At 41.7% G+C, this 14,012-nt stretch overlaps 1 protein-coding gene across 6 annotated transcripts in view; it reads left to right on the top strand.

Annotated features, from left to right (window-relative positions):
- aqr (aquarius intron-binding spliceosomal factor) overlaps positions 1-14,012 on the top strand; it is a 255,999-nt gene that overhangs the window by 198,706 nt on the left and 43,281 nt on the right. For all 6 annotated transcript variants that reach the window (XM_078233268.1, XM_078233269.1, XM_078233265.1 and 3 more), the window contains 7 exons: positions 828-968; positions 4,938-5,006; positions 5,946-6,046; positions 6,310-6,386; positions 10,677-10,741; positions 10,979-11,095; positions 12,815-12,928. In XM_078233268.1, the coding sequence (XP_078089394.1) occupies positions 828-968; positions 4,938-5,006; positions 5,946-6,046; positions 6,310-6,386; positions 10,677-10,741; positions 10,979-11,095; positions 12,815-12,928 (684 nt within the window). The remainder of the gene's footprint in view (positions 1-827; positions 969-4,937; positions 5,007-5,945; positions 6,047-6,309; positions 6,387-10,676; positions 10,742-10,978; positions 11,096-12,814; positions 12,929-14,012) is intronic.

The raw sequence follows: 14,012 nt of genomic DNA, 5'->3' as shown, positions 1-14,012 counted from the left end.
ATTTTAATTTGATTTATTGTCACATGTATTGGGATACAGTGAAAAGTATTGTTTCTTGCGCACTATACAGACAAAGCATACTGTTCATAGAGTACATAGGGGAGAAAGAAAGGAGAGGGTGCAGAATATATAGTGTTACAGTTAGAGATAGGGTGTAGAGAAAGAAAAACTTCATATTGGGTAGGTCTTTTCAAATGTCTGATGGCAGCAGGGAAGTAGCTGTTCTTGAGTCGTTAATGTTAAGAACATATTAAGAACACAGTTAATGTGAAAAAATTAACTACTGTAATGGTGTGTCTCACGGCATTTAGTCTCAATGTTCAAAAGGTTGAGAGTATCCTGACACTGCTGCTCTGATCAGGCATAGTCCATTTTTGATTATTTTCCCGAGATTCTCCTGATTGTTTTTGGTGACTGGGGATGAATTTTGGAATATAGTGTCAGGACATTCGACCCGTACACGTGAATGGGGGTTTGATACTTGGGCATCCGGTATACTTCCATGCAGAAAGTGAAGCTAGCACAATGTGAACTGAATTCTAGCAGCAAATGCAAAAGGTAAAGACAAAATAAAAATCCCAGAACTGAAATACGGCTCCTGAAATTTCAGTTTTACAAATTGAAAATGACAAACATTTAGAAAATAATTCTGGCATCCGTCACAAGTGACAGCTTTGAAAGCTGCGTGTGATCAGAACCATTGCAAGCACGATGGAAAATGGTTTGCACTCGCGTTCATATTTTTCTGTACAGTAGGTATTGATTTACCTGATTTATTCAATTTTCACATTAATCTAATGAAATGCCTTGTGTCCTTTTTATTTTAGACATTTACACAGAAGCCCGAACACTTTCCCTATTTCTTCAAGTGTATTTTAACTGCGTCTCTTGCTGAGGAAAATAAAGATCTTACTTTAAGGGAACAGACTGTCCTCTTGGTCTTTCTTGATCACTGCTTCAACAGTTTGGTAAGTATGAAGCATTTGATTTATTATTGTCACATGTATTGGTATACAGTGAGAAGTATTGTTTCTTGCGCACTGTGCAGACAAAGCATACTGTTCATAGGGAAGGAAAGGAGAGAGTGCAGAAGGTAGTGTTACTGTCATAGCTAGGGTGTAGAGAAAGATCAATTTAATGCAAGGTCGGTCCATTCAAATGTCTGATGGCAGCAGGGAAGAAGCTGTTCTTGAGTCGGTTGGTACGTGACCTCGGACTTTTGTATCTTTTTCCCGACGGAAGAAGGTGGAAGAGAGAATGCCCGGGAAGCGTGGGGTCCTTAATTATGCTGGCTCCTTTTCCGAGGCAGCGGGAAGTGTAGACAGAGTCAATGGATGGGAGGCTGGTTTGAGTGATGGACTGGACCTTGTTCACGACCCTTTGTAGTTTATTGTGATCTTGGGCAGAGCAGGAGCCATACCAAGCTGTGATACAATCAGAAAGAATGCTTTCTGTGGTGCACCTGTAAATGTGGGTGAGAGTCATAGTGGACATACCAAATTTCCTTAGTCTTCTGAGAAAGTAGAGGCATTGGTGGGCTTTCTTAACTATAGTGCTGATATGGGGGGACCAGGACAGGTTGTTGGCGATCTGGACACCTAAAAACTTGAAGCTCTCGACCATTTCTACTTCATCCCCATTGAACATATTAATTGAAAATTAATAGTTAATTGAACATATTCAGTTTATCACATCAGTCAAACTCCTTCCTCCTCTGGTTCATAACAACACATTTTGGATGAGCACACGACAAGTTGTAATGTAGTATACAGGGCATATTATGGATAGGGACATAGGAACAGGCCGTTTAGTTCCTTAATCCTGTTGTCATTCAAGCCTGAGACACTCTCTTCAATTCTCCACACCTCCGAATAATTGTTTTCAATCAATCATAACTAATATTGATAGGAACATTGGAACATATGCTCAAACCTGTTCTACCACTCAGTAGGTTCATGACTGATCTGCAACCTAACTCCATAAACCTGTTTTGCCCCATATACCATTGGACAATAAAATGTTAGCTATTATTAAAGATGTTATAGCAGGACACTTAGATAAATTTGAGATAATCAGGCAGCAACAGCATGTTTTTCTGTGGGGGAAACCATGTTTAATCAGTTTATTGGAGTTCTATGAAGGAATCATGTGCTGTGGATAAAGGGGAACCGGTGGATGTACTGTACTGATTTTCAGAAGGCATTTGATAAAGTGCCACAGCAAAGGTTATTGCGGAAAATTAAAGCTCATGGTGTAAGGGGTAACATATTGGTATGGATTGGCTAACTAACAGAATACAGGGAGCATAAATGGGTCTTCTTGTGGTTGCCACGAGTGGTGTGCCACAGGGATCAGTGCTGGGGCATCAACTTTTTATAATTTATTTAAATGACTTGAATGGGTTGCTACATTTGCTGATGATTGCATGGCAGGAAAGTAAGTTGTGAAGAAGTTACAAAGGGATATAAACAGGTTAAGTGAGTGGGCAGAGATCTGGCAAACTGAGGATAACGTGGACAAATGTGGCATTGTCCGCTTGGCTGGAAGAGTATAAAAGAAACATATTATCTAAATGGTGAGAGAGTGCAAAGCAGAGGGATTTGGGTGTCCGAAGCATGAATTGCAAAATGTTAGTATGCAGGTGCAACAAATCATTAGGTAAGCTAATAGAATGTTAATGTTTATTGCGAGGAGAATTGAATTCAAAAGTAGGGAGGTTATGCTTCAGTTTCGCAGGGCATTGGTGAGACAACATCTGGAATACTGCATACAGTATTGGTCGTCTTATTAAAGGAAGGGTGTAAATGCATTGGAAGCAGTTGAGAAGGTTTACCAGACTAATAAAGTAAAGTTTATTCATTAGTCACAAGTAAGGCTTACATTAACACTACAAAGAAGTTACTATGAAATTCCCCTAGTCACCACACTCTGGTGCCTGTTCGGGTCAATGCACCTAACCAGCACGCCTTTCAGAATGTGGGAGGAAACCGGAGCACCCGGAAGAAACCCACGCAGACATGGGGAGAACGTGCACAAGCCGGGAATCGAACCCGGGTCCCTGGCGATGTGAAGCAGCGGTGCTAATCACTGTGCCACCGTGCCGCTCCATATCTGGGATAGGCAGGTTGTCTTAAGAGAAAAGATTGGAGAGGTTAAGCTTGTATCTACTGGAATTTAGAAGAGTAAGAGGCAACTTGATTGAAACACGCTGAAGACTCCTGACAGGGTGAATATGAAGAAGATGTATTTTCTTGTGACAGAATCTAGATCTAGGAACCACTTTTTAAAGTTAAGGGGTTGTCCACTTAAAACCGAGATGAGGAGAATTTCTTTCCCTGCGGGTTGTGAGCCTTTGGAACTCTTCCTCAAAAGGCAGTGGAAGTTGAGTCTCCACCCCCCCTCCCTTCCACCCTATCCCTGTAACCCTGCGCAATTAACATGGCTAATCCACGTAATCTGCACATCTTTGGACTGTGGGAGGAAACCGGAGCACCCGGAGGAAACCCACACAAACATGGGAAGAATGTGCAAACTCCACACAGAGAGTGACCCAAGGCTGGAATTGAACCCAGGTCCCTGGCGCTTTGAGTCAGCTGTGCCAACCACTGTGTCACCAAATTCTCTTCCCCAGAGAGCAGTGGAGACAGGGTCATTGAATTTATTCTCGACAGATTTATGATAAACAAGGGAATCAAAGGTTATGAGGTACAGACAGGAATGTGGAGTTGAGACCACAACCAGATCAGTCATGATCTTATTGGAAGGCAGAGCAGGCTCGAAGGGCCGAATGGCCTACTGCTCCTACATCCCGGGTTCCTATGTTTGGTTGCATCATGCCTGTAATTTATCTCCTTGCGCAATTACTTCTCGAATCAGAAGGTAAGTTACCCATTCCGCTCCTGACACTTCATAACCTGCTGCTCCAAAGCACAAAGATGTTCAGCTATCTATCCTTGAACAGTCCAGGATGTCCAACACCTTGCGTCAGGGGTTATAGTTGATTTTATTTCGGGGTTGTGTAAGTCAAAAGCAGAAATGACCCAGTTGATTTTTGAGAGGTTGGAACATTTGGTTCCAGTTTGCTGCTTATCTTGCCCTTTGTGTCCTCTGACGGTGTAAAATATGGTTTCAAACTATTTCAATTTCACTTTTGCTTAATATAATTGCGTTCTTTATTTTATCTTTGAGGAAAGTTGAAAAATCTTCGATTGTTACCGATCTGTCAGATGTAATACTGCAAAACACACAATATTTTCAGAATTAAAGATTTGGTTTCTTTGTTCTAGAGTTCTGAAGCTTTGAATGTGGTTGATACTGTCCTGTGCCACAAGAGGGCTCAGCTGAGCATCTTAGAACTTTAAACGTATTTTCTGTGGCTTTGATTTGATTTGTTATTGTCACGTGTGTGGGGATACAGTGAAAAGTATTGTTTCTTGCGCGTTTATACAGACAAATACTGTTCATAGAGTACAGAGCGGAGAAGAAAAGGAGAGGGTGCAGAATGTAGTGTTACAGTCATAGCTAGGGTGTAGAGAAAGATCAGCTTAATATAAGGCAGGTCCATTCACAAGTCTAACATTGGAGATAGGAGTTTAGCACTTTGCTGATAATTTGACTTTTGTTAAGTAATGTATAAAGTTTTAGAGGGAGTGTTTCTGATGGTTTTTCGTTCTTTAATATCAATTAAACTTGTCTTTTTCCTGAACAAAGTCTTATTATAATATAAATGAGTTTTAAAGGCAACATTGAAATAATAAATTGAGGTGGCCTTGTTCATTCATATTTCCTAATGTTATATATTTGGAGTTGGGATACGTACTGCTGTAGGGAAATTAGCATTTATTTGCCGGTGTATTAGTCGATAAAACATTGTTTCTATCAGCGTAAACAGTGTTGTTTGTGAACATGTTTTCAACCAGTGAAATACCTTGTTTCAGGAAGTAGATCTAATCCGGGAACAGGTGCAGCGGCTGATATCTCTTCCAATGTGGATATGTCTACTTGTGGTAAGTTCAGTGATCGCTCAAAGTCGACATGAAACAATTTCAGAGAATGGGATTTCATTGTACCCCTACAGTGCAGTAGGAGGCCATTCAGCCCATCAAGTCTGCACCAACTCTCTGACTGAGTACCTTACCCTAGCCCTCCTCCCGCTCTATCCCCATAACCCCATTTGTGGTGAATGTGTGGAAATCACTACCACCGGATGTAGTTGAGGCCAAAACGTCTGATTTCAAGAAGAAATTCGATATAGCTGTTGGGGCTAAAGGGATATGGGGGGAAGGCGGGATCAGGATATTGAATTTGATGATCAGCCATGATCAAAATGAATGGCGGAGAAGGCTCGAAGGGCCGAATGGCCTCATCCTGCTTCTAGTTTCTATGTTTCTAACCCCACACGTTCACATGGCTAATCCACCTAACCTGCACATCTTTAGAGTGGGGGGGAAACCGGGGTATCCAGAGGAAACCCACGCAGAGACGGGGAGATTGTGCAAACTCCACACAGTCACCCAAGGTTGGAATTGAACCCGGGTCCCCAGTGCTGCCCCATAATGCTGCACAGCTTTACGACATACACCTTTTTGCTGAGAAGTTTCTTTGAAATTCATTTGTTGTCTTTCATCAGATACTCTCCCATTGCTTGAAATACTTAGTTTATCTTTGACATAATTAAGGGCATTGCTAATTAAAGCATGGAACTGGGACACAATTCCTGAGTCTCACTGATTTGATTAGCTTTGATTTGATTTATTATTGTCACATGTATTAGTATACAGTGAAAAGTATTGTTTCTTGCACGCTATACAGACAAAGCATACCGTACGTAGGGAAGGAAAGGAGAGGGTGCAGAATTTAGTGTTACAGTCATAGCTAGGGTGTAGAGAAAGATCAACTCAATGCAAGTTGCTAAACTGTTAACATTAAACCTGTATTTTTATTAGTCACGACTTGAACATGAATTGAAAAAAACCCCAAAGCTGAGGAAATTCTGGAATCTAATTAAAAAGAAGGAAGAGAAAATGGATGAAAAATCCGCAGAACAGTAAGTCTATTTTAGTATCGCCTGTGACTTCTGGACTGTCCGTTCTATCAAACTGGGGTCAGTATAGTCTTTGTGGTGTTCTGTTTATTCATACGGCCTGGTAAAACAGCTACTGTCTGCTCAGGTATTGCCTATTCTTCACTGGCGTTTGCTTTGAGTTTTTTTAACAGGATGGAATTTCAGAAAATACTACTCAGTGTGAAGTCACTTTGTGTTGCACTGAAAATAATGCACCAACGTTATCTTTGTTTCTTAACATAAAGGGCAAATCAAGAAAAGCGATTCCTTTCTTGTCTGATCAGCAAGTTCCTTGGCGTGTTAAAAAGCATTCCTCTGTCAGGTAACTGTGCAATCTTCTTTTGTTAGTCCCTCTCTTGGCTTTTCCCTGATCAAATGTTAACAAGTGGGGTCAAAATGCTGATTCTCTTTGTTGTAAAAAGTGTTGTCGTTTTGGTGTAGTGGACTGAAATTTGGGTTGCATGTCTGCTGCACAATACATTTTAGTGGGATTGTTGTACGCAGACGAAGCACCTGTCCCCAGAGTGGTTTTGATATCAACAACGGGAACATGAGAGTAAAACCAGCTGTCCCTGCAATTCTGCCATTTATCAAGCCATTCCTCCGAATTGCATGTTAAAACTGCATTACATGGCCACTTAAAGGACTTAACAGGGACAACAGTAGGCTTCCCCTCTGAGGCCCTGTACACTGAACCATAAAATCACATACAAATCAGGGGTCAGTCTCCCCGCAGGGTGAAAGTATAAATTTCCGGCCCATATCTCAAAGTGGACTGTGCACATAGAGCTTCTTGATTTGATTTGATTTATTATTGTCACATGTATCAGTATACAGTGAAAAGTATTGTTTCTTGCGTGCTATACAGACGAAGCATACCGTATGTAGGGAAAGAAAGGAGAGGGTGCAGAATGTAGTGTTACAGTCATAGCTAGGGTGTAGAGAAAGATCAACTTAATGCAAGGTAGGTCCATTCAAAAGTCTGATGGCAGCAGGGAAGAAGCTGTTCTTGAGTCGGTTGGTACGTGACCTCAGACTTTTGTATCTTTTTCCCGACAGAAGAAGGTGAAAGAGAGAATGTCTGGGGTGTGTGGTGTCCTTAATTATGCCGGCTGCTTTGCCAAGGCAGCGATAAGTGTAGATGGAGTTAATGAATGGGAGGCTGGTTTGCGTGGTGGATTGTAGTCTTGGGCAGAGCAGGAGCCATACCAAGCTGTGATACAACCAGAAAGAATGCTTTCTATGGTGCATAACTTATAACTGGTGTGTCTATCCTTAGTTACACTTTGTGCTGTACTTAAATCTACCCTGGTGCTGTTGGTGCAGATGTGATGGATAAGGGCCATGGACCCGAGTGGCGCTTGACTACATGCTGCTATTGTGAACCTCTTGGGGAGAAGCCCTTCTCAGTGGCTTCAGGGAGTAGCCAGGGTGTGACCTTGCTGCAGGTTCATGAGCAGCCTGGTTCAGCATTGTGTCACCAGCATGAGCAGGGAACTGACTGAACAGGTCACACTGACAGGAGGCAGGATCGTGTCATGAAGGTGAACTCTTGCACTGGCTCCTGGATCTGGATGCTCCCTGATCAGAGAGAGGACCAGCCTCAGCTTGATCCTGAGAGATGCTGTCTATTTGCACAGTTTGCACACTTCACAATGGTGTCAGCACCCGACCTGAAGGTAGCCCTGGCGACACCATTAGAATTTTGGGGGCACTGCATACAATATTGAACATTTCAGCGTGGTTTCCATGTTATGAAGATGGCTTGCACACTCTTTTTTGCTCGGTGGCGTGTGAGTGTTTGATGGACAAACTGAATCCCACTTGTTGACACCTGTGCATTCTGAGCCGTCTAATTTTTTTTAAAACGCTGCCGTAGCCTGTGTGCTTTATAAATGAAACTTGTGAAAATATGAATCGATTATCACTCTAGTTTTGGATGTTTCTCTTAGCTGAGTTATGGATTAGATTGAATTGGAATTTTCAGCCCTCCCTTATCCTAAGCTATAAAAATAATGGATATTAGAATTCATGACAGTTGTGTAGAGAACAACATTTTATGCAAATCTCCAATTGCCGTGATTCATTTTCTTGCCTATTAACTCTTCCACTAAGTCAACAGCTTTGATTCTATCTCTAATAAAACATTTTAAATTTAGATACAGGATGGTAAAGCTCAATATAAAACTAATTTACATTGAAATTGTTTAGTTTAATCTCATAATAGTTCTACTCTGCTTCAATCAAAATTTACTCTGCATAAGTTTTGCTGATGTGTCTTATCAGGTGAGAGAGAAATAGGATTGCACATATTGGTGATGATAGATTGAACCCCCTGAGGTTATGTCATTCTTTTTTGCCACTAGAGTGTGCTGTGCAGCTGCTTTGGATGATGGGAAATTATATTTCAGCCTTTAGCATAAGATGAAGATTCTCCTAAAGATTTATTCTATACAAACTTGGAGACATCATTTATAGCTTTAATTAAAAACTCAAATTTAGTAGTTAATAGCAATCAACGTTCAAGTTCTGAACATGAATATTCTTTGTAATGGTGTTAGAAATCTTAGAATTTACAACACACATGAAGGTTCTTTTGGCTCTTAAGACTGAGGTGAGGAGAAATTTCTTCACCTAGAGGGTGCTGAATGTGTGGAATTCACTGCCACAGAATGTAGTTGAGGCCAAAACGTTGTGTGACTTCAAGAAGTAATTAGACACAGCTCTTGGGGCTAAAGGGATATGGGGTGAAGGCAGGATCAGGATATTGAATTTGATAAAAGCAAAATACTGTGGATGCTGGAATCTGGAAAAAACCCAGAAAATGCTGGAAAATCTCAGCAACTCTGACAGCATCTGTGGGGAGAGAATAGAACCAAATTTTTGAGTCTGGATGATCCTTCATCAGATTCATGAGATTTTCCAGCAATTTCTGTTTTTGTATTGAATTTGATGATCAAAATGAATGGCGGAGCAAGCTCAAAGAGCTGAATGGCCTACTCCTACTTCTAGCTTGTATGTTTCTATATCTGTGCCAATGCTAGTTCAACAACTGCATCCGATTGTGATAATCCCTTTTCCTCGCCCCCTATGCACTCTTTTCATATTCTTTTTCAAATACTTCTCCAATTCCTTTTACAATGATATTATAATCTGAGTTGGTGGCCTCCTGTAGTAAAACCTCCAATGGTCTAATGAACCTCTGTGTGGGAACAGGTTTCTTCCAAATTCCTCCTCCTATTCTTCTGATGGTCCACATTCAGCAGTGGAAACAATCTCACATTTACTCCTCTAAAGCCCATCACCATTTTGGAACTAGTGACTGGTAGATTTTCCCATAACCTTTTCTGTGAAAACAATCTAATTTCCAACCTTATCTTCGCACTTGGAGCTTCTCATTTTGGGTATCCTTCCAGTGAATCTTTACTCTTTACATCGTTCTAACAGCCTTCCTATAATGGGATGCCCAGAACTGCAAATGGTATCCCAATCGTGATCTACCCAATGTCTTGTACAAATTCAGCCTCTCTTCCTTGCTTTTACATTTCGTATTCTCACACATAGGGGTGGCACAGTGGTTAGCACTGCTGCCTCACAGCGCAAGAGATCCGGGTTCGATTCCAGCCTCGGGTGGAGTTTCCCCATGTCTGCATGGGTTTCCTTCGGGTGCTCCGGTTTCCTCCCACACTCCAAAGATATGCAGTTTAAATTGATTGGCCCAAGATATATAAGTTAGGGTGATTAGCAGGATAAATATGTGGGGTTATGGGGATAGGGCCTAGGTAAGAGTCGTGCAGACTTGATGGGCCAAAGGGCCTCCTCCTGCACTGTAAGAAGTCTATGAAAATATATAAATCTCAAATCCCAATTATGTTTTTATGACTTTCTATCTGAAACCCACCCAAAGGTCGTGAATGTAGCCCAATCCATCACGCAAACCAGCCTCCCATCCATTGACTTTGTCTACACTTCCCACTGCCTCGGCAAAGCAGCCAGCATAATTAAGGACCCCACTCACCCCGGACATTCTCTCTTCCACCTTCTTCCGTTGGGAAAAAGATCCAAAGTCTGAGGTCACGTACCAACCGACTCGAGAACAACTTCTTCCCTGCTGCTGTCAGACTTTTGAATGGACTACCTTGCATTAAGTTGATCTTTCTCTACACCCTAGCTATGACTGTAACACTATCTCCTTTCCTTCTCTATGAACGGTATGTTTTGTCTGTATAGCACGCAAGAAACAATATTTTTCACTGTATGTTAATACTTGACAATAATAAATCAAATCAAACATTTAAATATCAATTATTTTATAGTGAGTGAGTGTTTGTTGCCATTTCGACTTCTCATTAGCCTCTCTTCCACATTCAGGAAATAATCTTGTGCAAAATGTCTTCACAATATATCTTTCAATAGCTGTAATTTTTCTTTCATTGTGACTCTTTATCCCATTTCCCTTCGAGCCCTCAATTAAATATGTTCACTCAAGGTTTATCCCAGATATCTAACTACTCTTGTATTTCTCCCTTTTTGCATGAAGTTTGTGTGAACAGATAACTGACGTAGACCCACATCTTGCATTATTATATTAACTTATTTATTTATAACATAGGAACGGACGGCATGGATAGGGTTCATTATTGTGAGAGATTTATTGAACTAATGATCGATTTGGAGGTGAGTAGTTGCTATAATCACAGGATGCGTGTATAAATTCTAAATTAATCTTGGTTAACAAATCAAAATAGCCTGCTCTGTCTGCTCTAAGACTAGCAGACTGACATTAAATTGAATATTTGATTAAATATTTTTATATGTGTGCAATTCATGTAGGAATTACAAAATGGGATCTTTGGTTAGTTGAAATGAAACAAGGTCCATTGGTCAATTTGTCACTTATGTATTTTCTTAAAGGCACTCCTGCCAACTCGAAGGTGGTTCAACACAGTGATGGACGATTCTCATCTAGTCACTCGCTGCTATCTGTCTAATCTGGTCCAGCGAGAGAAGGAGGGGCGACTTTTCTGTCAGGTGAGATGCGTCAGCAACCAAATATTGCCACTTTTACTTACAGGAGGAGGAAGTAAACAGCTGCCGACCACTTCCTGTTGCCCTTTTGAAATTGGAGCAACAAAAGGGCGCAGTGTATTCACGCTCCTGTCGGCTGTGCTGCATAGAGGCAAGTTGGCAGAGTTTTGTGATGACTCGGTTGAGAATTCCCACCGTGTACTGTGCTGTTGAAGGGAAATATTAAGGTGGTGGCAAAGTGGTTATCACTACTGCCTTACAGCGCCAGAGACCTGGGTTCAAATCCGGCCTTGGGTGACTGTGTGGAGTTTGCACGTTCTCCCTGCGTCTGTGTGGGTTTCCTCCGGGTGCTCCGGTTTCCTCCCATAGTCCAAAGGTGTGCAGGTTCGGTGGATTGGCCGTGCAAAATTGCTCTGTAATGTCCCAAGGTGTGCAGATTAGGGGGGGGGGGCGATGAGCAGGGTAAATATGTGGAGTGACAAGGATAGGGCCTAGGTGGGATGCTCTGTTGTAGAGTCGGTGCAGACTCGATGGGCCGAATAGCCTCCTTCTGCACTGTCGGGACTCTATGGAATTCCCAGTTCTTCATAGAGGTTAGCATTAGCAGTGGTATTGTTAGCCATCCCTGTGGTTGAAGTATGATGTGTGGAATGCTGCTATATAGCCAAAGAATAGATCCTTTAGACCTGTGGTTAATGTTTCTTTAGTTGAATGTGTCCCCCCCACCCCTCCAACTGGGCCTGCACCCTCTAGAACATGTCTATTCTAATACCTTCTCTAAGTGGCTATTATTTATTTATGACTGAGTTTAGGCCAAGATTGTATAACCTGTTGTCTTTGGACAGCATGCATCTCTTGAACTGAACCCTGTTGTGCTTGCATTACACGCTGGTTGTTTTGACTTTTCTGCATTTTGTGAGCCTGGGGATTTGCAAAGAGTTGGTCCTGGTGTTGTTGACACGTTGGGTGTTTAGTTCTGATTCAGAGCTTCATAAGCAGCATCTTGAGATGAACACAAATGATGCAGAGGTTTGAACTCTGAAACCTCTTCTCCCATTCCTGGGGTCCATGCTGCACGGTTCTGTGGCTCACAAGACAAAGGCTTGGGTTGTTCAGGCTGAGTGTTTGCCAGCTCTTTGACCAGTTATCAGTCACAGGCCCCGTTTTATTTAGGTGGTCACCTGTTCCTGTTTTCCCCAAAGGTGTCAGGGTCTGCTTGTGTATGTACCTTCTATTGTGTGTGTGTTTAGAATTAATGACATTTCCAATTAGCCAGTCTAATTATGTTAAATTGAAGAACACAAAATTTCAGAATATAAAGTGAGTACCTTAACAATTATTGTCCTGGGTAACTGGATCCTGCATAAATATTTCAAAGTAGAAACCTTATAGGAAGCCAAACTGGGGGTTTGCTTGAGTATAAACTGCCTGTGGTTTAGTTCAGTTATTATTCATTAACTCCACAAGATTGGACAAAAAGGTAGTAAACAAAGTTCATGGGCTCAACCTTAAAAATTCCTAAAGTGTTGCTCTTGACTTCTTTGTTTTGGGCCTTTACACTTAGGTCTGTGAACATGCATTAGGTCCAATTGAAATTGGTTTGACTGCTGAACTAATTTTACTTTGCATCTCATCTTCTTGAACTTGAACCTCGTGAGCAGTCACTTCTTGGTTTGTTAAAATGTTGTAAGACTTATCCTGAATCTATCTGTTTACTTGTAGCTGTTAGAAATGTTGAAGTTCTACTCTGGTTTTGAAATTAATGACCAGACTGGAAATGCTCTGACTGAGAACGAGATGACAACGATCCACTATGATCGCATTACTTCCCTCCAGGTAAGGGACAGCAAAGTTTCCTCTTGCATGCCCTTCATTGTAAGGTAGAATTTGCTAGTCAGGTGTTGTTTTTGTACTCAGTTAAGCAGGGCACATCACAAGTTGATAAAGTGTCAATCACCCAAAGATGTGCAAGTTAGGTTGATTGGCCATGCAACATTGCCCCTCAGGGGGAATTAGTAGGATAAATACGTGAGGTTACGGAGATAGGGCCTGAGTGGGATTGTTGTCGGTGCAGGCTCGATGGGCCAAATGGCCTCCTCCTGCACTATAAGGATTCTATGATCCACTTATCCTATAATGTAAGGTGGTGGGTGTGATTGAGCAGATCAGTAGCTGTAGAAATACTGTGCTGAAAGGTGAGCCAAATATTTCTGCAACAGTACTCATTTAGACTGAACTTTTTGCATCATTAAACCTGTTTAAATTCAAGATCTTTATTTAGAATCCCCTGGAATCAAATTGGAGTTCCATTGTACTTCCAAGTTTGAATAATTCTGAGGCACTTATTTTTGAGGTGACTTTTGATGTGACAGAGGTCGAGGGGCGACCTGATAGAAGTCCATAAGATTATGAGAGGCATGGACAGAGTGGATAGTCAGAAGCTTTTTCCCAGGATGGAAGAGTCAATTACTTGGGGGCACAGGTTTAAGGTGCAAGGGGCAATGTTTAAAGGAGATGTACGAGGCAAGTTTTTACACGGAGGCTGGTGGGTGCCTGGAACTCGCTGTCGCGGGAGGTGGTGGAAGCAGATACGATAGTGAGTTTTAAGGGGCGTCTGGACAAATACATGAATAGGATGGGAATAGAGGGATATGGTCCCCAGAAGGGTAAGGGGTTTTAGTTCAGTCGGGCAGCATGGTCGGTGCAGGCTTGGAGGGCCGAAGGGCCTGTTCCTGCGCTGTAATTTTCTTTGTTCTTTTGATGTCATAATGTTGGATTTGAAATTAACTTCAGCAATATAAAGTGTCAGAAAACAAACAGTATATAAGACTATCCAGAAATGTTCATATTTTAACATGTCATGCAAACATATGAATTTGGAGCAGGAGCAGGCCACTCAGCCCCTTGAGCCTGCTCCTCC

The sequence above is a fragment of the Mustelus asterias genome, chromosome 18 (genome assembly GCF_964213995.1).
Source record: "Mustelus asterias chromosome 18, sMusAst1.hap1.1, whole genome shotgun sequence".
In the NCBI taxonomy this organism is placed as follows: Eukaryota; Metazoa; Chordata; class Chondrichthyes; order Carcharhiniformes; family Triakidae; genus Mustelus; species Mustelus asterias.
The sequence above is the reverse complement of the archived record's forward strand: the minus strand, read 5'-3'. Positions and strand labels throughout refer to the sequence as shown.